Source organism: Carcharodon carcharias, chromosome 19 (genome assembly GCF_017639515.1).
Source record: "Carcharodon carcharias isolate sCarCar2 chromosome 19, sCarCar2.pri, whole genome shotgun sequence".
Classification (NCBI taxonomy): Eukaryota; Metazoa; Chordata; class Chondrichthyes; order Lamniformes; family Lamnidae; genus Carcharodon; species Carcharodon carcharias.
Window position 1 is genome coordinate 6,988,689 of NC_054485.1, and position 26,537 is coordinate 7,015,225.

Consider the following 26,537-nt stretch of genomic DNA (forward strand, 5'->3'; position numbering starts at 1 on the left):
ACCCTGTCAAGCCAAGTTATGTCAGTTTAAGTTTGGGGGTGATACAAAAGAGCAAAGCATAAAATGTGTCTAATTCTAAATTTATTGAAGGCCTGTGGGAGCGGGGAGGGTGTTTCAAAAGTTCTCACTCCCAACTACAAATAACATTTAATGAAGTTTTCACCTTGACTTGGACTTTGAAGGGTTTTGTACACGATTCTGATACAGTTATCCATTTTGATGTGTTCCCATCCATTTCCAGCCTTGAATTCAAAGAGAGAACACAAGCAGAGACGAGGTGACGAAACAGGCATCACTGTTGCTTCCACGTGGGAACACTTCCTGGTGGGTTACCAAGCCGGCCGGGTGTGGTGTTAAGGAAACTTGGCCGATTAAAGCAAGCAGCCCTCGTTTGCATTCCGCTCGGTGAAGAGGTGCTGGAAAATATCTGGGATAGTCCTCAGGGATTTCAACCACCTTTTGGGATTGGGAACTTTTGAGACCACTTGTGTAATACTGGTTCTGCTCTGAGTATTTATCAGATTTAATTACTGGAACAAGGCTGAAGTCCTGAGTAATTATACTGCTTATTTTATAATGTTCCATGTCTGCTCAGATCCATAAAATCAGCTGTAGCTCACTTGACTGGAATGAATGGAAACATGAAACAGACTGCACTACAACCTCAATTACAGCCTGATATTTGTATGGCAGTAGTGTGATTGCATTCTAAATGATAAAATCAAGTATTTCCACCCTTGTGTAAAAATAAAAAGTTAAATCTTCCATCAACATCAAATGAACTTTCACAGTCCCAGTTTCACACCGAGTTTAACAGTAGAAGCTAAACAGAATAATGCAATCCTTCCAACCCCTACATATACAGCTGTAACATATTGAGGTATAAAGAAAATACATCAGGAGGAGCTTAAACTAGGCACAGGAGTCTAAATAAAAATAAAGTTTAGATCACGTTTTGCAGAGGTAGTGTTGAAAGCAGAATACAACTTGAAACTTACAAACTTAAAATGGAGTTGGAGGGTGGGAACTTTCCAAAATGAACAACTGGCATTACATAGCAATGCCCCAAATGAATGCCACATGATCCTGCTTACTAATTCCAACACAATATGTTACTTTGATCTTGTGAAGCTGTAGAAAGATCCAAGATTCAAAAACTTAACACTAAAATCTAGGCAGGCTGTCAGGAGATGTGAACACATAGCAATTCCTTTTATATAACAGATGGGTAGAATTTTCACGGTTTGACGTTACACAGCAACACAAAATTGAACAAATGATGGTTTTCTCTGACAGCGTGCTGAGTGGACAAGACTAACAGACCAAAGTATCAGCGCAAATATGTAATACTGTAAAATTAATTGGTTGTTGCAGCTCAAACGCCAATGGTTCAGATCTGTAGAAATAAGCGGCACCTGGACAAAGAGAGAGAGAGAGAGAGAGAGAGAAAGGGAGAGAATTAAGAGATTCTAGAACCAGGAGTCATAGTCTTAGGTCAGTCATTTAGGATTAAGATGAAGAGAAATATCTTCACTCAGAGGATTGTAAATCTTCAGAATTTCCTACCCCAGAGGGCTGTGGATGCTCCACTGATGAGTATATTCAAGATTGAGATCGGTATAATTTTGGGCACCAAGCAATCAAGGATATGGGAACAAGGTGGGAAAGTGGAGCTGACATAGGAATTGAACCATGATCTTATTGACTAGCGGAACAGGCTCGAGGGCTGTATGACCTACCCCTGCTCCTATTTCTCATGTTCTTATATAACTAGAAAGAATCTTTTCCACTAATTTTCTCCCTCTGCTCCAGAAGATCCTTGCTGTGGTATAATTTTGCAGGTGCCACTCTTCAGTGTTTCAAGCAAGTTTCCATCCTTAATGAAAATCTAGACAGTGTCAGTAGCCGCTCTCTCAGTTGAGTGGAAGCTTACCCTCACGCCTTATCTGCTTTCTAGGTGGTCACCCGATAGCAATTAGGAACAGGAATCCTGGCATTATTGTCCTCTCTCAAGCACCAATGCAGCACTTACTGCTGTCCTGACTAAGCTCAGCACAGAAGAGATCTAGCCCTCTGGGACCTCCCTGACCTGTACAGCTCACCTGCTCAACACCTTTCCCAGCTCAGCCACCTGGAGAGCAGGCTGATGGCTCTTAAGGAGCAGCGGTCTCCAATTTGGAACAGTGGCTGAAGATTTGAATCAAGCATCATCAGCAGCAAGTAGGAGGGATGGGATACAAAGTTCCACCCTCCAACCTGGACGCTGGTCAACTTAGTGAGCGCAATAGCTCTGAAAAAGAAAATAGGGAAAGGCTGCCACACTCGATCCCAATTAAGCAAAGGGGGTTTTGCGTGGGCGTAATAGATTCCATGGTACTGTTTGGAGAATACACCCCCCACCCCCGGGCCTGGTATTTATTCCTTAGCTAACTTCACTCAAACAGATCATCTGGTCTATCTCATTGTTGTTTGTGGGATCTCACACAAATTAGCTACTGCATTTCCATCATTACGACACTTCAAGAGTACTTCATTGGCTGCAATGAGTGTTTTGAGCAGTTCTGAGATTATGGAAAATGTCAAGCCTGAAATGATTTCTCGAATTTGAAGAGCTCACCAATATATATTTTTTTAAGGCAAGAAGCGGCTTTAATAATGTATTTTTAAATAAGTAGTCACCTTAAGACAGGTACTTAAAAATCTCTCTCCTTACGTTATGCAAATTCTTTCTTAAAGGGGCACCGTCCCAAAAGGCAGTGCAGATTTGTGCTGTTCACCACGGTAATGGGAACCAGGACAGATCCAAAGCCCAAGACTGGTCACTACAAACTTACCAAATATTATTCTTGTGGTAGAATAGCTGGCAGCTTTAAATCGACAATCTCAGAATCTGGTGAACTACTTCCACTTTGATCGCTGTATGTGTCTCTGGAGAGAGCAGAATCACAGGACATTAACTCGCTGGCGTGTGGGGAGAAGAAAACGAGTTTTGTTTTTAGACATACACACCCACTATTCCCTCCCCCACCAAACCACCCACCCACCACCACCACCACCACCACCATCAACCCCAAGCACAGTTTGTTTAGAGATTAAAAGCAGGAGGCCTCTATGTTCCTTTCCTTTGTCCAGAGCAGATCAACTGGCTGAGATCCCCTGAAAATAGTGCAGTACAAATCAAACTGGGATCTTCTTCGTCTAAATGGCTTCTAAAACCTCTCCCAGTGTCTCACTGTAGCCGACTGAAAACAAATTTTTAACCTGTAAGCATTTGCCTTAGGAAAAGCTTTTTATTTCCCCAAAGGAAGTCTCGTTAAATTCTAGAAGCTGAGGAATGTGAGATTTTAACATTCTTCTGCTGTTAAACAGTCAACTCCCATTCAAAGAAATTTGACCAGATGGGCCATCTAAACTTGTAACTGAGGACAATCAATACTTAATATTAAGAGCTGCGGAACTACAACATGTCAAAGCATGACATTTTTCTTTGTTTTGAAAATACAGCTTCTGAACGTTACAATGATTAGACTTTCAATCAGTCATGTGCATAAAAAATGTGCTGGAAACTGATCTGGGTGCAGTATTACACCCAAAGACCTATAAAGGGCAAGCTGTTTACTTTCAAGGAACCGGTGGTTATACACGGCTGATAAATTTTACAGTAATTCAATCCCATTTACAGGGCAGGTATGTTAGTATAAAAATTGTATGTATCTGCCAAATTTTCTTCTACAAACTTGGTATTTGATTGAAACAGTAAATGCCTTCCAAAAATACGAAGATTAAACAGATGCTTCATCCTTAATATTTGCACCATTGCTTCTAGGCCAAGGCTGTGAGAAAAGTGGTGCATGTGGAATTTGGTGGGGACCAGGAGGGAGGTTTGTTTTTATTAACGTACAGGATGTGGGCGCCGCTGGCTGGGCCAGCATTTATTGCTCATTCCTAGTTGCCCTTGAGAAGGTGGTGGTGAGCTACCTCCTTGAATCGCTGCCGTCCACATGGTGTAGGTACACCCACAGTGCTGTTAGGGAGGGAGTTCCAGGATTTTGACCTAGAGACAGTGAAGGAACGGCGATATATTTCCAAGTCAGGGCAGTGAGTGGCTTGGAGGGGAACTTCCAGGTGGTGATGTTCCCATGTATCTGCTGCCCTTGTCCTTCTGGGTGGTAGCCGGCGTGGGTTTGGAAAGTGCTGCCTAAGCAGCCTTGGGGAGTTCCTGCAGTGCATCTTGTGGATGGTATACACTGCTGCTACTGTGCATTGGTGGTGGAGGGAGTGAATGTTTGTGGGTGTGTCGTCAATCAAGCGGACTGCTTTGTCCTGGATGGTGTCGAGCTTCTTGAGTGTTGTTGGAGCTGCACTCATCTAGGCAAGTGGAGTGTATTCCATCACACTCCAGAATTGTACTCAACCACAATCTGTAACCTCGTGGTCTGGCATATCCCCCACACTACTATTACCATCAAGCCAGGGGATCAACCCTGGTTCAATGAAGAGTGCAGGAGGGTATGTCAAGAGCAGCACCAGGCATACCTAAAAATGAGGTGTCAACCTGGTGAAGCTACAACACAGGACTACTTGTGTGCTAAACAGCATAAGCAGCAAGTGATAGACAGAGCTAAGTGATCCCACAACCAATGGATCAGATCTAAGCTCTGCAGTCCTGCCACATCCAGTCGTGAATGGTGGTGGACAATTAAACAACTCACTGGAGGAGGAGGGTCCATAAATATTCCCAACCTCAATGATGGGGGAGCCCAGCACATCAGTGCTGACTTGTGCCTTGTAGCTGGTGGACAGGCTTTGGGGAGTCAGGAGGTGAGTTACTCACACAATTCCTAGCCTCTGAACCGCTCTCATAGTCACAGTATTTATATGGCTGGTCCAGTTCAGTTTCTGGTCAATGGTAACTCCCACGATGTTGATAGTGGGGGATTCAGCGATTGTAATGTCATCGAATGTCATGGGGCGATGGTTAGTTTCTCTCTTGTTGTTGATGGTCATTGCCCTGGCATTTGTGTGGCGTGAATGTTAGTTACCACTTGTCAGCCCAAACCCTGATATTGTCCAGGTCTTACTGCATTGGGACATAGACTGTTTCAGTATCTGAGGAGTCATGAATAGTGAACATTGAACGACCATCAGCGAACATCCCCACTTCTGACCTTATGATGGACAGAAGATCATTGATGAAGCAACCGAAGATGGTTGGGTCGAGGACACTACCCTGAGGAACTCCTGCAGTGATGTCCTGGGATGGAGGTGATTGACCTCCAACAGCCACAACCATCTTCCTTTGTGCTAGGTATGACTCCAACCAGCGGAGAGTTTTACTCTGATTCCCATTGGCTCCAGCTTTGCTAAGGCTCCTTGATGTCACACCTGGTCAAAGTGGCCTTGATGTCAAGGGCAGTCACTCTCACCTCACCTCTGGATTCAATTTTTTTGTTCATGTTTGAACCAAGGCTATAATGAGGTCATGAGCTGAGTGGCCCTGGCAGAACCCAAGCTGGCATCAGTGAGCAGGTTACTGCTAAGCACGTGCCGCCTGATAGCACTGTTGATGACCCCTTCCATCACTTTACTGATGATGGAGAGTAGACTGATGGGGCTGTAATTGGCCAGGTGAGATCTGTCCTGTCTTGTGTGTACAGGACATACCTGGGCAATTTTCCACATTGTCAGGTAGACGCCAGTGTTGTAGCTGTACTGGAACAGCTTGGCTAGGGGTGTAGCAAGTTCTGGAGCACAAGTCTTCAGGACTATTGCCGGAATATTGTCAGGGCCCATAGCCTTTGCAGTATCCAGTGCCTTCAGCCATTTCTTGATATCAGGTGGAATGAATCGAATTGGCTGAAGATTAACATCTGTGATGCTGCGGACCTCCATAGGCCAAGGTGGATCATCCACTCGGCACTTCTGGCTGAAGATTGTTGCCAATTCTTTATCCTTATCTTTTGCACTGATGTGCTGGGCTCCCCCATCATTGAGAGTGGGAATATTTATGGACCCTCCTCCTCTAGTGAGTTGTTTAATTGTCCACCACCATTCACGACTGGATGTGGCAGGACTGTAGGGCTTCGATCTGATCCATTGGTTGTGGGATCACTTGGCTCTGTCTATCTCTTGCTGCTTATGCTGTTTGGCACGCAAGTAGTGCTGTGTTATAGCTTCAGCAGGTTGACACCTCATTTTTAGGTATGCCTGGTGCTGCTCCTGACATGCCCTCTTGCACACTTCATTGAACCAGGGTTGGCTTGGTGGTAATGGTAGAGTGGGGGAGATGCCAGCCACAAGGTTACAGATTGCGGTTGAGTACAATTCTGCTGCTGCTAAAGGCCCACAGCGCCTCATAACAGCCCAATTTTGAGTTGCTAGATTTGTTCTAAATCTATTCCACTTAGCACGGTGCCCATGCCACACAAGGCAATGGAGGGTATCCTCTAGTGAAGGCAGGACCTCTTCTCCACAAGGGCTATGTGGTCCTACCGATACTATCAGGGCCAAATGTATGTGCGGCAGGAAGGTTGGTGAGGATGAGGTCAAGTATATTTTTCCCTCTTGTTGGTTCCCTCGCCACCTGCTGCAGACCCAGTCTAGCAGCTACGTCCTTTATGATTCGGCTAGCTCGGTCAGCAGCGGTGTTACCGAGCCGCCATTGGTGATGAACATTGAAGTCCCCCAACCAGAGTTCATTCTGCGCCCTTGCCACCCTCAGCGTTTCCTCCAAGTGGTGTTCAACATGCAGCACTAATTCATTAGATGGGGGGCGATATGTGGTAATCAGCAGGAGGTTTCCTTGTCCAGGTTTGACCTGATGCCATGAGACTTCATGGGGTCTAGAGTCGATATTGAGGACTCCCAGGGCAACTCCTTCCTGACTGCATACCATTGTGCCACCACCTCTGCTGGAAATGTCCTATCGATGGGACAGGACATGCCCAAGGATGATGATGGTGAAGTCTGGGGACATTATCTGTAAGGTATGACTCTGCGAGGGTGACTATGTCAGGCCGTTGCTTGACTAGTCTGTGAGACAGCTCTCCCAATTTTGGCACAAGCCCCCAGATGTTAGTAAGGAGAACTTCGCAGGGCTGGGTTTGCCTTTGTCATTCCCAGAGCCGGGTAGTCATTCCGGTTTCATTCCTTAGGTGCTAAAACCCGTCAGCGGAAGGGGGAACTGAGCTGTAGGAAACCCTGAGTCTTGTGGTGGGAGGCCTGAGGGGAGGGGGTGCGAGAGGTAGGGAACCTGCCAGTGGACACTACGAGTTATAACTTACTACTTTATTTTTGTATATTTTCCAGATTAGCGATTGTCAATTATATAGAATTCACTGCAGAGGCAGGCCATTCAACCCAAATGGTCGATGCTAGTTCCTACTTCATCCAATCTCAACAGCATTTCCTTCTATTCTTTTCTCTGACGTGTTTATCTAGCTTCCCATTAAATTGATCTATACTATTCTTCTCAGTGATGTGGGGGGCTGAGCATGGCAGCTATGTATTAGAGAAAAGCTTTTCTTAACAAACCACAAATGGCAAAAATACAAGCAAAATAAAAAAGCTCAGTTGTAAGCCTACACTGAATCAATTAGAAAGCTCACCTGTTTTATATGTTCACAATAAAACAAACAGACAGATAAACACGCATCTTGCAGTTGTTACCTAGGTGATAGTCTGCAACCCTTTTCCAAGTAACGTTGAAGTTTCCCTGAAGCAGCCAACATCAGGCCAAAGTACGGTGGTGATGGTTTCATGGGTCTGGAGGTAAACTCTGGGTGATATTGGACCCCAACAAAATAGGGATGATCTGAAAAAGACAGTGGTGAGAAAATTTCGTCAAGTCCTCACTCAAGTACAAAACTTCAGATTACTTCAGAATCAGAGTTAATCAATCTTGGAGGACAGAGGTAAACTTGCACTCAAATGTTGACCTTCCCATTCACAAAGACAAAAGACCCACCAGGAATCACTTCAAATCTTACCAGCCATTCTGGGAAACTGCAACTGCAGCTGGTATGAGCCCACTATCCAGGCAGAAGGCTTGTAGGATACAGGAAGGCCTCAACCTCAAAACTGACCTAACAGCATAGGAATTCGCCAAGGTTCCTCCGGCAGCAGCTTCCAGACCCATGACCGCTACCATCTAGAAGGACAAGGGCAGCAGGTAGATGGGAACACCACCACCTGGAAGTTCCCCTCCAAGACCCTCACAATCCTGACTTGGAAATATATTGGCCGTTCCTTCACTGTCGCTGGGTCAAAATCCTGGAACTCCCTCCCTAACAGCACTGTGGGTGTACCTACACCATGTGGACTGCAGCGGTTCAAGAAGGCAGCTCACCACCACCTTCTCAAGGGCATCTAGGGATGGGCAATAAATGCTGGCCCAGCCAGCGAAGCCCACATCCCATGAATGAATAATTTTTAAAAAAGAGGGCCCTGGCTTCAACCTCCCTCAAAGAGTGGGCAGCACTCAACAAAATCTGCACTGGGCATGGACAATGCAGCCTCCAGCTCCACAAGTGGAGGGTGAGGGAAATGAGACTGTGGCTATGGGTTCCAGAGCATGGAACACATCACAACAATCTGTCCACCAGGATTTGCTGTGGGAGGTGTCTCGTTTCGCTACTCGGCATCACCATTGAATGGAGCCAAACCATAAGCTTTACTCGTCACACAAAACTAATAGCTAAAGTATCAAACAAAAATTATTCAAGATATTGTGTATATTATCAGAAAACCACGACGTTCCACTAAGACATTAACAATATTTTGATCACAATAAAAGTTATGGCAAGCCCGCCATAATTTGTAACATTGTCACGCAATGTGTGACAAGAGACTGTAGCTAAAGGGAAGCCCAAAACTGAATTGACTATAAGGATGTATCAGCTTTAAAATTATGAAAGATTTCCCCAAAATAACCTCCAAGCACTGAATTTGTTCAGGCAGGCTGCATATTCAACACTACAGCCAGTAGTTTGGGGATTTGTTCAAAGTTTTAATAGGCTAGATGTTGGTTCAAAGAGTAAACTTTACAAAAAGGACCCTGTGATCAGTGATTTAAAATATTTTAGAAGAATTAGCGTAGTAGCTCATTTTCTGACTAAGGCATCTCTTCCCTTACCATCGAGTTCAATTATTTCCATTCGCTCTCCCTCTACATCCTGACCAACAAATCGAAATCCCTTTTCTTCAAAGTTATTTCTCATTTCTGGATTTACCTGAAATACAACATATTGGCGCATTTTTGTTCTTTGCTTCAATGCAGTTAGGTGGAACTTTTTGGTGGAATCCAATTGGGAAGAAAGGTTTTGATGCAAAAGGGTTAACGTGCATTGCAAATTAAAAAATAAAGTCATTAGAAAAGGAGAAAAATGTACACTTAAAACTAAGAAAACTGCGAGACAAGGACAGATTTGATGTTTTTAACAGGGCTTGAGGAAAAGATATTATAATAAAAATGCTGCATGTTTTTATGGATTCAATTTTCCAGATGAAAAGTGCAGAAAGCCCTCAGAAAAGCAAAGCAGCTTGTACCTCATATCGATGTCTGTGTCGTTCTTCAATATAGTCAGAATCCTTATACAACTTCCCTAATGATCAAAGAAGGTATAAATTGAAACTCTTCAAATGAGAACGTTAATATACACACACACACACCAACACACACACACACACACACACACACACACACACACACACACACACACACACACACACACACACACACACACACACACACACACACACACACACACACACACACACACACACACACACACACACACACACACACACACACACACACACACACACACACACACACACACACACACAGAAATGACCAGCTCTGTTACTGCAAAAATATTTTGCCTGAAAAGATTTCTATCAACTGGGCTGATGCTTGATTATTTTGTCCAAATCTTTGCTGAATCATATTCATTTATTTTTTCATATTCATTTCAATTTATCAGCATCCTGGGGGTTACCACTGACCAGAAACTGAACTGGACTAGCTCTATAAATACTGTGGCTTCAAGAGCAGGTCAGAGGCTAGGAATCGTGTGATGAGTAACCCACCTCCTGACTCCCCAAAGCCTGTCCACAAGGCACAAGACAGGAGTGTGATGGAATACTCCCCACTTACCTGGATGAGCGCAGCCCCAACAACACTCAAGAAGCTGGACACCGTCCAGGACAAAGCAGCCCACTTGAATGGCAACACATCCACAAATATTCACTCCCTCCACCATCAACGCACAGTAGCAGCAGTGTGCACCATCTACAAGACGCACTGCAGCAACTCACCAAGGCTCCTTAGACAGCAGCTTCCAAATCCACGACCACTACTATCTAGAAGGACAAGGTCAGAGATACACGGGAACACCACCACCTGGAAGTTCCCCTCCAAGTCACTCACCATCCTGACTTGGAAATATATCGGCCGTTCCTTCACTGTCGCTGGGTCAAAATCCTGGAACTCCCTCCCTAACAGCACTGTGGGTGTACCTACACCACAGGGACTGCAGCGGTTTAAGAAGGCAGCTCACCACCACCTTCTCAAGGGGCAGTTAGGGGTGGGCAATAAGTGCTGGCCCAGCCAGCAAAGCCCACATTCCATGAATGAAAAAAAAAATTGGAAATTACTGTTTGTTTTGTTTACACAGCAACTTGCTGTGATCTGGAATCTGCTGCTTGAGAGGACAGTGGAAGCAAATTCAATTGCCACTTTCAAAAGGGAGCTGGATCAACACTTTTGAGGAGGAAAATAAATTGGGAGGGATGTGAAGTGCAGGGCATTGGGACTAATCCGATTGCTCTTTCAAAGAGGCAGTGCGAGATGATAGATCGAATGGTGCAATTTTATCAGTGAGCACAGGTGACATATTCCTACAGCAAAATCCAGTATTATAGTTTCTGAATTTCTATACGGTTAAGGGATATTCCAAAGAAAAGCAGGTGGGGAAACACGCAAGCCATGATTTTTAAGTGATTCAGTAAGGCAGCCATTTTGTCCATCAGGATAAAGAGCTTGATGATTAAATAAACTACATTCTAAACTTAAAAGAATACCTTCACTCTTAAGAGCTGTTGGTTTATGAACAGACTGGCACCAGCTTGGTAAATGTGGACCTAACAGGACAATTAAAAGGAGGATTGCTCTGATTCCTATTCAAGGATAATTAGAATTGCTCTGGGATTGAAATAAATGCAAGACTCAGACTGATTCATGAAAGTGGATCTAAATTGGCTGTTGGGTCTTTTTCTATTTCTGGTCTCCGCATTTTTCCAATTGCACCTCAGATTATAGATTACCAGCAATGTTTTCCCAAGTTACCAGATCAATCTTGCAGCATTCCACTGAAGCCAAAGTCAACACCTAAAAACAACTTTTGTGACGAAAGGGCCTGGGTTACTTTACAAAACATCAAAAGGTACAGCAACTATAACATGGCAAAATGTCCCAAGTAATTTACTAAGTCAACTCCGTTAGATTCAACACAGAGATAAAAACAAAAAAACTGCGGATGCTGGAAATCCAAAACAAAAACAGAATTACCTGGAAAAACTCAGCAGGTCTGGCAGCATTGGCGGAGAAGAAAAGAGTTGACGTTTCGAGTCCTCATGACCCTTCGACAGAACTTGCAAGTTCTGTCGAAGGGTCATGAGGACTCGAAACGTCAACTCTTTTCTTCTCCGCCAATGCTGCCAGACCTGCTGAGTTTTTCCAGGTAATTCTGTTTTTGTTTCCGTTAGATTCAAGGTTGTTATGGAAAAGGATAAGGAAGGGCCAAAAATCAGAGTTCTAAATTGGGGGAAGGCCGGTTTTAATAAGGTCAGATATGATTTGGCCAGAGTGGATTGGGAGCAGCTATTTTTAGGTAAATCTGCGTCAGAGCAGCGGGACTCATTCAAGAAGGAAATAGGGAGGATACAGGGCCAACATATTCCATTAAAGATAAAGGGTGGGACCAACAAATCCAGGGAACCCTGGATGTCGAGGGATACACAGGATTGAATAAAGAGAAAAAGGGAGGCTTATGGCAGATACCGAGGGCTCAAACCAGCAGAAGCCCTAGAGGAGTATAGAATGTGTAGGGGGAAGCTTAAAAAGGAAATTAGGAGAGCAAAAAGGGGGCATGAAAAATAATTGGCAGGTAAAATAAAGGAAAATCCAAAGTTATTTTACAAGTACATTAAGAGTAAGAGGATAACTAGGGAAAGATTAGGGCCTATTAAGGATCATAGTGATAATTTGTGTGTGGAGCTGGAAGACATAGGTAGGATTCCAAATGAATACCTTGTGTCAGTGTTCACAAGTGAGAGGGACAACATGGGTATGGAAATCAGGCAGGAGGCAGGAGGTTTAGAGGGGATGTGAGGAAGAACTTTTTCACCCAGAGGGTGGTAGGTATCTCACAGCTTGAAAGGGTGGTAGAGGCAGAAACCCTCATAACATTTAAGAAGTATTTGGATGTGCACTTGCGATGCCATGGCATACAAGGGTATGGGCCTAGTGCTGGAAAATGGGATTAGAATGGTAAGGTACTTGTTTAACCGGCGCAGACTCGATGGGCCAAAGGGCCTTTTTCTGTGCTGTGGACCTCTATGACTCTAACAGACTAGTCCTCTTAGTAAATCGCAATATTCCACATTTCACCCATTTTAAGTCCTTGCTCTTTCCAGTCTATTCACCGCAGTAAGGTTACATTCATGTACATGTTATATATTTCTTTGGCAGAGGCCATGTTTGTTTTGCAGGGACTCGTCCATCAATTCTTTGAACAAATTCAAGTAGGATCATTGCTAAATTGATGGTTACAGTATAGGAGGTCATTCGGCCTGTTGTATGCGTCAGCACTTGGGCAAGAGCTGCTCAGTTAGTCCCACTTCCCTGCCTTTTCCCTGTAGCCCCCCAGCAGTTTTTCCTTCTGGTAATTATCCAACTTCCTTTTGAAAACCTTGATTGAATTTGCCTCCACCACACTCTCAGGCAGTGCATTCCACGTCCTAACCACGCACTGTGTGAAGTATTTCCACCTCGCCTCTGGTTCTTCTCCCAACCGCCTTAACTCTGAGTAGATTTTGCTGGCTTTGTTTCAGATTTTACCATCAGTTCACAGGTATCTCATCTTTTTTTGTGTGTGATGGTGCATGTGAGAGATGCTGTGTTCGAAGTCTCTGGGCTAAGTGTGTGATAATAAATAACCTTTACTTTTAAATTCACAAAAGCCTGCTGCTGGAAGTCATTTAAATTGGGACAAACACAGCAACCTCACACATTGAAACACTTTGATCACAAACAACGCGTGCTTAAACTCTGCCCATGACAGCACCATATAAGTTGTTGTAGATAGTACACAAAGGAGGACACAAGAGACAAAACCAATGCAACTTAACTTTCTGTGACTGATATACAGATTGTAGTCATTGGGAGGCAGGTGGGATTGGGGGGGGTAGTAGGGGGCATGGGGTGGGAAGTACACCCTCCCAATTCCCAAGGATCCTGTTCTCCTCTAAGGTGCCAGTACGCACAGACACTATTCCCATTATCACAAGCTCACTGCCTGGTTATGTGGAGAGGCCAGAGCTTAATGCTACAGCCCGTGACATGATCATGGAGCAAATAAACATTCACACAGCAATGGTTTGTATTTGCTTCAAGCGATTCAGACTTGTTAACCAGGATCGCTCCCCACGGCCATCTGTTACTCTTTCATTTGTCACAGCTTCTATGAAGCAGCAACTGAAAAGGGATAGGAAAACAAGATATGCAACTAAAAAATATAAAATTAAACTCCTACTTAATACTGAATTCTTTTCCTTCAGAATTGTTTTTCTCTTGCCGAGTCTCATGGTTCCTCCCATTTCCCCGGGATTGTGTTCTGGCATGTCAATCACCTGTGCAAAACATGACACAGAATTTTAAAATCTTCGTCTTATGAAGATACCTACATTAAATTCATTATTTGTAATTAAGTGACCTCAGCATCTGTTGTTAAATAATTCCTGCAGCACGATATATTTTTATATCCTCTATCTCCTTGGAATTCTCCATCTCAGAAAACTATGAGTGCTCAGTAATTCAGTGTATTCAATACAGATTGCAGAAATTGGGCTCCCAAGGGAATTAATGGATATGGGGATCGTGTGCAGTGGGTAGTGTCTTTCCTCTGGGCCAAAGACTCCGGGTTCAAGACCCACTTCAGGACTTGATGGCCACTGAAGGTATGTTCATTACGTGGCCAAACAGGTTGATTATCAGCCTGCAAATCCTTCCAATATGCCCAATATGTAAGAGCAAAAGAGTTCCTGGTCAGCCATGCTGCAGGAGGCAATGGCAAACCAAGCATTATCAATGGATTATCCGATCCAATGGAAGTCCATGGTCGCCAACTCCATCTTAGGGCATGGTACCTGAAGGAGTAGGAAGAGGGGATAGCATGGAAAGGTGGAGTGGCGGTAGAAGATCAGGCAGGGTCATATTGAATAGTAGAGCAAGCTTGAGGGGCCAAATGTTCTTACGATATAGGTGTTAAGGAAAATTTTATCCACTCCCCAGTCCATCTTAGATGTCTTGAGATTTCTGACCTTGTAGAATACGCCTACTTATCAAGGGCACATAGCAATAAAAGGTGATCAGACTCCGTTTCCTCAACCTCTTTCTTTCAGGCTTACAGAATTTCCCCCCCCCCCCCAACACCTAAGGGGGTTCAGGGAGTCTCATGTGACTGTGGGATAACCACAATTGCAGTAAACAAAGCACTGTGCTTTCTGACAGGACAAGTGGAAAGGCAAGTGGACCTTCTGTCAAACAGCAATGTGGCTAAAAGTTGCATCATTGTTCAAGAGGCATACACGAAACAATCAGCAAAACTGACATCCCTAGTTGCTTCATGGGAGATGGCTAACCAACTCGGCAAGAAAGGTAGGAAACATTTCAAAGAAACATAATTACTGCATACGTACCACGGGATGATTTGTATTAGGGTTAAATTCAGTTGAATTGGCATCTGTAAAAGCAAATGCACGCAATAAAATTTACTGTATGTAAAGCACAAGCTTATATACGTTTCTTACCCTGAAGAAACCTAATTGCAAGATCAGTGATTACATAGTAACATTTACTGGAGGAAACAGGGCTGAATTTTGGCATAAATTTTACATGCTGCACTATTTTGAAAGCTCATTTGCCCCATTAAAAAAGAAACAGAACCTTCAAAAAAAAAAATTCTTGCTAGAAAAAACACAGCAATGAAAATGATCATTTTGAAATATGTTTGCCAGATGTACTCATTTGATTGAAAAATGTACAACTTCACAGTTAAATTTTTAACATTAATAAGAGAATATAAATGACTACATACGTTTCGCTCAGAGTGAAAAATGGGCTCTTGGAAGTATTAATCCAGAAATACAAACCGAAGTCACCAGGGGGAAAAAAAAAAATCACTTGAGCCAAACATAAAAGATCATGAGAAAACTATGGCCCAGATTTTGCAGTAGCATTGATAGTGAAAATACAATCACTGTCATTACCCCACTGAAACTGACAGCAACATCTGGAATCCGCACATGTGGGGTTGAATGCAAAATCCATAAGTTGCTTTCCTCAGGACAATGCCTTGACCAATCAGGGCCAAGGATGCTGGTTTAAATTTCAAACAATGCTTGGCAGTTAACTGTCGGTCACCATCATTGGTGCATTCTCCATGGTAATGCTACTTGTCAACCAATCAGCACTCTCTTCACGTACAGTATAAATTGTTGTCTTCCCCTTCTTGCGAGTGTTCTGATGAGTGCAAGACGAAAAACTTAGACATATCTGTTTTCAGCAATACTCAGGTTGCTTTCAGCAAATCTAAACTTTCCCATCGGGTGCAGTGTTGAATTCCCACTAGACTGGAATAAAGTAGAAATCACTGAACCAACGAGAACTTGCCCTTTATTGGTCACACTGTGAAAACCCTTGAAAAAGCTACAGCTATTCAATGAGGTATACCCAAGTACATAAATACTGATGAAAAACCTCTCTAGCCCTGGAAAACTAATTATAGAAGGTCAAATTTCTCCATTATAATAGAATGTTACTTTAAACAAAAATTAAGTTTGTTATTATTCCAGCTACTACCTCAATTCCATGTGTATGCCCTAGTCATTAACTACATTTTATGTGGAATAAAGTAAAAGTGAAGGACGATCAATGCATTTTACTTCCAAATTAGCTGTCTGAGAATAGTGAAATGTGATTGGCTGCTTATTACACTTGATGGCATCACTGATGCAGGGCGTCCAGGGATTCTCATGACTTGGTGCCAGATTCAAACTAAAGTTGGGAATGGGGAAATCCACAGCACAGACATCTCTAGATCTTTATGGGTAACTTTCTTTGAGATTGGCGGCATCTGCCGGTCACTTCGCTAACTATGAAATCCAAGCCAATATTTCAAAAAAAAAGGGATCGATATCAAAATGATAATGAGTCACAATGTTATACCAATTTATCCTGTGGCACTGCTTACGAATGGGGAATTTATAAATTGTAATCGAGCGGGCCTCAAAAGTTCCAACCTCTGCTTGTCCATAGATATAGTTCCAGGCCTGGCTTTAGTTGAAGTCAACCTGTCCCGGTTACAAATTTAATCAGAATTTAACTTTTCGGATCCGAACAGATACTGCAACTTACAAATGCTTAGTCTTATTTTAGCTGAAATTTTAAGCTTTTGCATTGAAAGGTAATCATTTTTTTCTCGGTTGGAGAGTGCAATTCGCTTTTCGGACAGGTCCCCACTAGTCATGTGGCAGGTACCACAAGGTGGGCGTAGACCTCTGAAAGTTAATGTAATAACGCTACATTCATACATTGGCATAAACACTAAATATTCCAGGAAATAGACGGGATGTGTTCATCCATACCTGGCCAGTTAAGTGCATTCCGTGCAAACTCGACAACTGCTAGCTGCATTCCAAGGCACACACCTAAAGTAGACACAGCAAATTAATGACACAGCAAAAAAAGGTGGTGAACCTGTAGGCATTTACGAATCAAATGTATAGTAGGGGCGGATGTATGGTGGGGGTGGGGGGGAAATGGTGGTTGAAATCGTGTACCGTGAGGTATTGATAGGAGATAAAATAAGATGTTGCAGCTTGCAATTTACAACCTTTGAGCGAGATCTCAGACTAGATGCCACCCTCCTCCCAGCCCACTCTGCTACACGGTAGTGGATTTGTTTAATACACACACCCAGCCAGGGCCAGCATAAGGGTGTTTGCAGCTCTAGGTGAACCTTTAGCCTGGCACCCACCCCCACCCTCCACAATTAACTTTCAAAAATGAATACAAATGAATTGTCCCACTCTCACACAACTGCTATAATTCCTAGCCTCTGACCTGCTCTTGTAGCCACACTATTTATATGGCTAGTCCAGTTCAGTTTCTGGCCAATGGTAACCCCCAGGAGGTTGATAGTGGGGGATTCAGCAATGGTAATGTCATTGACTGTCAAGGGGAGATGGTTATATTCTCTTTTGCTGGAGATGGTCATTACCTGGCACTTGTGTGGCGCGAATGTTACTTGTTACTTGTCAGCCCAAGCCTGGATATTGTCCAGGTCTTACTGCATTTCGGCATGGACTGTTTCAGTATCTGAGTTGTGAATGGTGCTGTACATTGTGCAATCATCAGCGAACATCCCCACTCCTGACCTTACGATGGAAGGAAGGTCATTGATGAAGCAGCTGAAGATGGTTGGGCCAAGGACACTGCCCTGAGGAACTCCTGCAGTGATGTCTTGGAGCTACGATGACTGACCTCCAACAACCACAACCATCTTCCTTTGTGCTAGGTATGACTCCAACCAGTGGAGAGTTTTCTCCCTGATTCCCATTGCCTCCAGTTTTGCTAGGGCTCCTTGATGCCACACTCCGTCAAATCATGCCTTGATGTCAAGGGCAGTCACTCTCTCCTTGGGAGTTCAGCTCCTTTGTCCACATTGGGGCTAAGGCTGTAATGACGTCAGCAGCTGAGTGATCCTGGTGGAGCCTAAACTGAGCAGGTTATCGCTAAGAAAGTGCTGCTTGATAGCACTGTTGATGACCCCTTCCCATTACTTTACTGATGATGGAGAGTAGACTGATGGAGCGGTAAGTGGCCGGGTTAGATTTGTCCTGCTTTTATTGTACAGGATATACCTGGGCCATTTTCCACATTGCTGGGTAGATGCCAATATTGTAGCTGTACTGGAATAGCTTCACTTGGTGTGTGGCAAGTTCTAGAGCACAAGTCTTCAGTACTACTGCTGGAATATTGTCAGAGCCCATAGCCTTTGCAGTATTCCAGTGCCTTCAATCATTTCTCGATATCACGTGGAGTGAACAGAATTGGCTGAAGACTGGCACCTGTGATGCTGGGGACCCCCAAAAGAGGCAGAGATGGATCATCCACCCGATACATCTGGCTGAAGATTGTTGCAAATGCTTCAACCTTAACTTTTGCACTGATGTGCTGGGCTCCTCCATCATTGATGTGTTAGGAAATGGAGATAGTTTAATTAAGTTATAATTGTAGTTGTGGGTGTTAGGAATGAGTTTTAGCTTTAATGCTTAAGTTTGATTTGTATTTCTGTATCTGTGCGTTAAGAAAGGTCAAATTGGGTTTTAGTTTCACTTTAAAAAGGTGCCTGCATTTCTAATGACAGTTTTATGACTCTGTCAAGGAGATTTAATTGAATTAGAGGCAGCTAGTCTGGGTGCTTTGATCTAAGAAGAGAGGTTAGGTTTGAAATGTTAATTAGATAATCATGGGTGAGTTTAGAAACATAGGTGTCAAGGGAACATATGCATTTTGAAATAAACCAGACTGGATTGTTTTCGAAGGAGGGGTGAAATGTGTCACCTAGCCAGGTGAAGTTTAGAAACAGTGTCTTTATTTTTCCCAAAGATTACTGGGAAAACTTAGTGCTATGGGAGGTTTTATTATCAGGGAGATAAAGTCCAAAGACATAGTGAAACGACGGGTATTTGCATTCAAAGAGAAAGATATGTATAAAGAAGGAGCAAGGTCTGTGTGTAAGGGAAGGCCTTTTTAAGATCTTATAAGTGTGTGAATAAACCTTCAGCATCTATGCCTCAAAGGGTTGAACAAGAAAACTCACTTGGAATTCGACTTGCTCAGGGTATAATGTTTCTTTGCCTGGGTCTTATAAAATCTGTGCGTCTTACTGTTGCCTTAACAAAGTGTAGCTGGGATTTAGATTGATTAGGGGATTTAGAATTATCATAGCATTATTTTGTAGGAGCTATGTATGTATTTAAAGTAATTTCTTCTATTAGTAAATGTTTAGTTCAGTTTTGTAAAAACCTATAAGGCTTGGTGGTCTTATCACTTCTGAATTCAGAACACATCTCAAAAGTTATACAAATTGCAAAACAAGTTGTAGTTGTTTCAAGTTTTCTTTTGGGATTTGAACAACTCAGCATTTACTATCAGCTGTGCAGTAACAACTCTAAGCTCAGTTAAACGAACATGAGTAGAGAAATTGGACTGCTGCCTAGCAGAGGTCCAGAAAGGCAGGTCCTTCCCACAGACATACACAGAAGAAACTAGAAACAGCAGTTCGATTTGGAAGCTGTTTGAGTTCAGTTGGTTTTGAAGACAACTGCCAGGAGAGACTAGAGCAAAAGTGACAGATAGCCAGGTCCAAGCTAAAGAAACTACCCTAAAATCCAGGGGAGCAGAACAGGAGAAAGTCCCAAGCAGATATTCTAGTCAAAGGAAGGACAAGAACCTGGAAAAGGTCCTGTTAAGTGAAGTTAAGAGTGAAGGGCAGAGACAAAGGCTCCAAGCTTAAAATTTAATGAGACAAAAGCTGCAGAAAGCAGATTTAAAGTGAGAAGAGCTTGCAGGAGAGAAGAAGATCCAAAGAGACAACCGAAGCTCTGTAGCTCTTTGCAATGGGCATGTGTAGCAGTGGTGTGCTGTTGTTAGCTGAGTCGGTGAGAGAGAGTGCATGGAAGACAACTTGTGGTGACCCAAGGAAGTGGAACAGCAGAAAGAGAGTTCGAAACCTTGGAGGTGATCCCTTGCGGAAGGCACCTGAGTGAAGGCGTCAGTTTGGGAGAAGGTTCCAAGGCGAGTTCTTGGAGAGTAGAGATTGGAAATGAAAGATGGGGAGTTTGGTGAGACTAGTTGGTTCATGGTGTGACAAGCATCTGGGGAAAGGGGGAGTGTTGTTGAGGAAAGATTCACAGCATCTGATTGAGGTCGCATCTGTCACTTGGTTTCAGAGTGTGGTGTGCCTAACCACAGGTTTACGTGGACTGTACAGAGTATGAACATTAGAATATAAAATAGCTTTTGTAACTTGTGTTATCTTTACAAATCTGTGTGTATCTGTAAAGGTATAGTTGTGGGTGAAGGAGTATTGTAATATAGTTAATCTTTTCTTGTATAATAAATATTTTATACTTTTGTTAAAAGTTCATTAGCTGACTCTGGTGATTCTGTTCAGTAGCCCCTCTCCAAGTATCTAAACAAACAAAAAGTTAGCATCTCTCAAGCCGGGTTCCACCTTGGGGTCAGACTTATCCAGTGGTAACCTCAGCTGGGGGTCATAACAGATGATGGGGATATTTGTGGAGCCTCCTCCTCCCATGAGTTGTTTAATTGTCCATCACCATTCACGGCTGGATGTGGCAGGACCACAGAGTTCAGAACTATTTGTTGGTTGTAAAGTTGCTCAGCTCTATCTTGTACGATCAGAATCCCCTCCAACTGGGAAATCTACGGAATAAAATATCCAGACCCAAGGATGGTTTGACCTCATGTTTGGGACTACAATGTACAAAAGCCAAGCTGCAGCCAATAGCACAGGACTGGGCAGGAAGGGCTGTAAAAACAGTGGCTCATCAAAAGGGTTTGGATATTGGCTGATTGCTACCAGGATATTGGCTGTTTATGCTACCAGGGAAATGCCATTACCTGCCATTGACTCATGCAATTAAGAGTCTGATTATCCAATGCAATGACACAAGGAACCGGTATCAATACAGTACACTCAAGGAATGATAATACCACCATGGGCTGCATCACAAACAATGGTACTGGCATCTGGCATTGCAACTAACTATGATTGGTTCCTCTCAAGGAGAAAATATGGTCATTCAAACCCTCACCAGCCCTGGAGACAGGTGCTCTGACTGTGTTACCTCAAGCCGCAGGAGAATTGTTCAGGCAATGAGAACTAAAAATATTCGCCTGGGCTGCGTCTCCCATGAAAGAATCCTGCATCGTTTTAACCAGCATGATTTGATCACGTTCTTCAGGGCTACGTGTGGAATAAACTAAGGGCGCTAACTACCGGACATATGCTGCCAATATTTTTCTTCTTGTTTAATGAGGCACAAATTTTCTCCATCAATGGTTTCCTTATTTTTCAATCGCTGTGCAAGTTCTTTCCATTTCGAAAATTCTACATAAATGTTCACTGCTTCGCTCGTGTGCGCTAGAATTGTACATCTGTTTTGCCAATCTTTCAGACCTTTATAAGAGATGACACAGCAGTGGTAGACAGCTTGCAGCAGAAACAAAACACAGTCCTTTGACATGGAATACTGGTGGCACTAACACTGCATTTCTTGTCCATTGGCAAGAGTCCTTCTATCATGATTTGTTGAGAATTTTCTTTAATTATGGTCTGTTGAACGGCTGAACTTGCTCTGATCCATGTTCCACCAAGGTCTGTCACACATGGATCATCACATTTGGGGCCAGTAGCAGGATCATCGTAATTCAAACTGATTACACTGGTGGCTGGTTCACCTTGTTTCAAATCTTGGTCCTGGCTGACTTCTTCATTTGGTTCACCATCTTCTACCTTCCTCAAACTCTACTTCACCTTATGAGACATTGGGCAAAACTGTCGTCTCCGCTTCACTTTCACGTTGATCCTTTGAGCGTCCTTCAAATTCTTGATGTTGCGGACAAAGATACTTCAGAATCTTCACTTCTTCTCTCTCCTTTTCAGCCTTCCGATTACGAAACTGTGTCCCATACAATTTTTTTCTATCTGCGTCTGTGATGATGCCACACAGAATCACAGAATCTTTATAGTGCAGAAGGAGGCTATTTGGCCCATCAAGTCTGCACTGGCTCTCTGAAAGAGCATTCTACCTACTTCCACTCCCCTGCCTTTTATCCCCATAACCTTGCACATTCTCGCTTTTCAGATAGCAATCCAATCCCCTTTTAAATACCTTGACCCAACCTGCCTCCACCATCCTTTCAGAAAGTTTGTTCCAGACTCCAACCACCCTCTGAGTGAAAAAACTTTTCCTCACATCACATTTACTCCTTTTCCCACTTATTTTGAACCTGTGCCCTCTAGTTCTTGATGCTCTCTTGAACGGGAACAGTTTCTCACTATTTACCCTGTCCATGCCCCTCAGGACCTTGAATACCTCCATCAAGTCCCCTCTCAGCCTTTTTTTCTCCAAGGAAAACAGTCCCAAACTTTCCAATCTATCCACATTGCTACAGCTCTTCATCCCGGGAATCATTCTTGTGCACTTCCTCTCTCCAATGCCTTCACATCCTTCCTCAAGTGTGAGGCCCAGAACTAGACTCAGTGCTCCAGATGAGGCCTAACGATGGCCTTAAGTTTTCCCTGGATTTGGTCTGACTAGAGGAAGCTGAAGCTCACTCACATTCTCACCATTCCTTATCCCAGTCTCACTGACACTGGCAGTCTGTTAGGAAACCTCTGCTTTCCCATTTCCCTGGCTGCTCCACCTTTCCTTAATTCTCGGATCTGGATCTCCAAATGCTGCTCCTTGACCTTTGAGCTCAGTGAGCGGCCTGGCCCGCAGGGTCGAGCAGTGTGGCGTCCTGCCATTGCAGTCACTCTGAGTGAAGGCGGCTTATGAATGGGCTGAAGGGCGGGCTGGCTGTGAGCAGCGGAGAGCCAGAGTCAAAACCAACGACGCAGCCGCCTTTTAAAAAGGGGCGACGGGGGAAATGGGTCCACGGCGTGTGCGGGAAAAGGGGGAAAGGTTGGCGGTCGATCACGGAGTGAAGAAGGCAGCCGAGAAAAGGCTGATGGACGGCTGCGAGCAGCTGGGTCAAAGGTATCAAGAGGAACAGTGCAACAAAGCACGAGTAGCGGTGGCCGAGTCAGAGAACGGGTCACGGGATTGCAGAAGGAGGAAAGCGAGCGGACACGATGGTAAACAGTCAGGAGGCTGCAAGGCACTGGGCGGAGAGGGGGGGCGTGGTTTGGTGTGGTGCAGGGCCGGGAAAGGGTAATTGCCTGCTTGAAAATTCCAGAGGGTGGGGGGGACACTGGGGACTGATAAACCCATTTCAACTGAGTGTCCTGCCTCTGGGGCCTGGGCACTCGAGTCATGGATCTAAGTTGCTCATAAACATAACGTTTCAGAATTCATTTCAGACACAGCCGCTTTGGCACGGGGGCTGTGGCTGCCACCTTAAATCTTGCTGCCCAAGACGAGTCAGCTCTGAAGAAGAGTCAGACGGACTCGAAACGTTAACTCTGTTTCTCTCTCCACAGATGCTGCCAGACCGGCTGAGTTTTGCCAGCATTTTCTGTTTTGGTTTCGCCGAGTTAGTTTAGCGGCTGCACTAGCCCTGCACCCAGCTTTGATTGTGTTAACTCCGCTCTTTTTTGTGCGGTTGATACGCTGCCACTTTTTCGGAAAGTGATTCAAAACTTTTAACTCGCAACAACGTGCGCTCTAATTGGAATGATCTCAATATTTAGTAATATCGGAGATCCTGCGGTTCTAATGTAATCATTCTAAAATGATCTGAGATTGAACAACTAACTGCAGCAACAATGGATAATGAAGCCACAACACTCCTGTAAAACAACTGATGCTTTTAGCTCAGTGCTTTGTTTGTTTGCCTAAGAATGTGAACATTTTGATTTGAAGATCCGACACACTCTAGAGAGCAGATCAGGAAGTTAGCAATCCGTTCAATTCCGAGCTATTACAATTAATGGGAGCGCCAGATCACAGAATCACCCAAGTAATTTTGCTGCTGTTAGGCTGTAATAAGAGTTATAAGAATACTAGGTATACTGAATAATTCAACAACTGCTTGAACTTAATGGGCCTTTAACGTAGGAAAACATCCCAAGGTGTTCCACAGGAGCCTTATCAAACAAACTGACGCTGAGGCACAGAAGAGAACATTAGGGCAGATGAACCAAAGCTTTGTCAAAGGAGTGGGTTTGAAGGAGTGTCCTAGAGGGAGGAAAGAGAGGTAGAGGTAGAGAGGCGGAGAGAGGTTTCAGGAAGGGATTCCAGAACTTGGGGCCCAGACAGTTGCCAAAGGAGAAATGGGAAATCAGACAGAATCTCGAAACAAAGCGTGTACTTAAACTAATGAGTTGGATTAAACCTCTTACCCAAAAAAGGTTTCTTCTGTCTTCTGGCCCAAGCAATAGCGAGAATCTTTCCTTCTGTACCTCGAAAACCGAAACCACCAGGAACCAAAACTCCACTATAAGAAACCATGAACACTGAGTGGCCACAACACTACAGCAACCAAGGTGCATGCAAATACAGCAATCCTTTACTCATTATACTGGGCTCTTTCAAAGCCCCAGGGACCTTTTTTTTAAGTTGACGCTTGGTTTCAAATGTATCATTTAATAGGGAGAGACAAAATGATTTCTCCCATTGTTTCCCTTCCTGTTTTGTGATCTGTCTTGGCCTACATTACACATCATCTAGTTCTGACCCATTGAGTTTTCAAAGCACAATGTCTTGCTGGGTTAACATATTTAAATCTTTACTAAAAGAAAGATTATTCTTGAAACTCAGATTTTACCCTCAATACTTAAGTGCTTTAAATTTCTGCTGAAGGGGGCAGCTTATGAGTCCGAGGTTTGCAATATGACAACTGCAACACATTTTCAGACACTCCTCATCGCTGTGTCAATTTCTCATGTGCAGCTAATTTACAAGGAGCATCCCAAGGAACTAAAAGGTGAAATGGTGGAGCTAGGCAAGGGCGATACCTTGTGTAGCCTTAAGGTTGACACTTTTGCTCCTGTAGGTTGAAACAGTTAGTGTGCATTTGTTCATCTGATCTGAAAGGTGCATGAAGAGCATTTTACTAAGGGTATTTTACTGAGGTATTTGTGTGGTACTGATGGACAAGTCATGCCAGAGAGAAAATTTGAAGTGCTTACTTGGCACTACATAGGTTCTGCCAGGCTTCATGGTACTTGACTGGATCCTCCTGTTGTCTAGAAGGCTCCAAATCTGCAGAGTCGATGTACTGTGAAGAAAGATGATATACTTTTACTCACTTTAGAAGCTTACACGCTACACTAATACTAGCAGACTGCTCAACGTCAACATCCTGGGGGGGTTACCATTGACCAGAAACTGAACTGGACTAACCACATAAATACTGTGGCTACAAGAGCAGGTCAGAGGCTGCGGTGAGTAACTCACCTCCTGACTCCCCAAAGCCTGTCCACCATCTACAAGGCACAAGTCAGGAGTGTGGCGGAATACCCCCCACTTGCCTGGACGTGTGCAGCTCCCACAACACTCAAGGAGTTTGACACCATCCAGGACAAAGCAGCCCCGCTTGATTGGCACCACATCCACAAACATTCACTCCCTCCACCACCGATGCACAGCAGCAGCAGTGTGTGTACCATCTACAAGATGCACTGCAGCAACTCACCAAGGCTCCTTAGGCAGCACCTTCCAAACCCATGACCACTACCATCTAGAAGGACAAGGGCAGCAGATACATGGGAACACCTGGAAATTCCCCTCCAAGTCACTCACCATCCTGACTTGGAAATATATCGCCATTCCTTCATTGTCGCTGGGTCAGGATCCTGGAACTCCCTCCCTAACAGCACTGTGGGTGTACCTACACCACAGGGACTGCAGCGGTTCAAGAAGGCAGCTCACCACCACCTTCTCAAGGGGCAATTAGGGATAGGCAATAAATGCTGGCCCAGCCGGTGATGATCCCATGACTGAATTTCTTTTAAAATCAGCATTAAAAATCAGTGGTACAACTGCTTTTAAATTAACCACCGCAGTCCATGTGGGGGTGGGGGAGGTTGGAGGGGGTGGGGGTGAGGGAGCTGGTACCTTCAAAGGGCTCAGGGAGCCTGCAAACAAGGTCCCCCCCCCCACCCCTTCCTCGACGCCAGCCTGCACAGCTAAAGCTGCCAGGCATCCAGTAAGGTGTGCCCACCCCCACCGTGGGTAAACAGCGGTGTGGGTGGGGTAAGGCCCAAGGACAGATGGGTCAACCAATACCTCCCTGTAAGATTCCAGACAGGCCAGGAGAGGGCAGGTAGGCGATGGGGAGGCCACTGGCTGGATTTTATGGCCCCCCCCCAGCCCCCCAATGCCTTTAAACCTGCTGGCAGGAGGTGTAGGATCCAGCCTGTTACAATTCTGTCTCCACCTCCACACAGGTTACCGAGAGAGATAGGTTCTTGATTGGTAAGGGGGTCAAAGGTTAC

At 44.2% G+C, this 26,537-nt stretch overlaps 1 protein-coding gene across 9 annotated transcripts in view; it reads right to left on the bottom strand.

Moving 5' to 3' along the window:
• Positions 1–26,537, bottom strand: part of LOC121291579 (CTP synthase 1) — a 116,580-nt gene that overhangs the window by 59,314 nt on the left and 30,729 nt on the right. For 5 of the 9 annotated variants that reach the window (XM_041212980.1, XM_041212983.1, XM_041212974.1 and 2 more), the window contains exons 10-19: positions 25,230–25,318; positions 24,441–24,535; positions 16,927–16,989; positions 14,980–15,023; positions 13,815–13,911; positions 9,547–9,602; positions 9,134–9,230; positions 7,669–7,813; positions 2,835–2,961; positions 65–1,415 (exon numbers count right to left, since the gene is read on the bottom strand). In XM_041212980.1, coding sequence (XP_041068914.1) covers positions 2,841–2,961; positions 7,669–7,813; positions 9,134–9,230; positions 9,547–9,602; positions 13,815–13,911; positions 14,980–15,023; positions 16,927–16,989; positions 24,441–24,535; positions 25,230–25,318 — 807 coding nt within the window. In that variant the 3' untranslated portion in view covers positions 65–1,415; positions 2,835–2,840. Of the gene's footprint in view, positions 1–64; positions 1,416–2,834; positions 2,962–7,668; positions 7,814–9,133; positions 9,231–9,546; positions 9,603–13,814; positions 13,912–14,979; positions 15,024–16,926; positions 16,990–24,440; positions 24,536–25,229; positions 25,319–26,537 lie in introns of those variants that run through there. The other 4 variants (XM_041212977.1, XM_041212976.1, XM_041212978.1 and 1 more) reach the window with 3 other exon arrangements.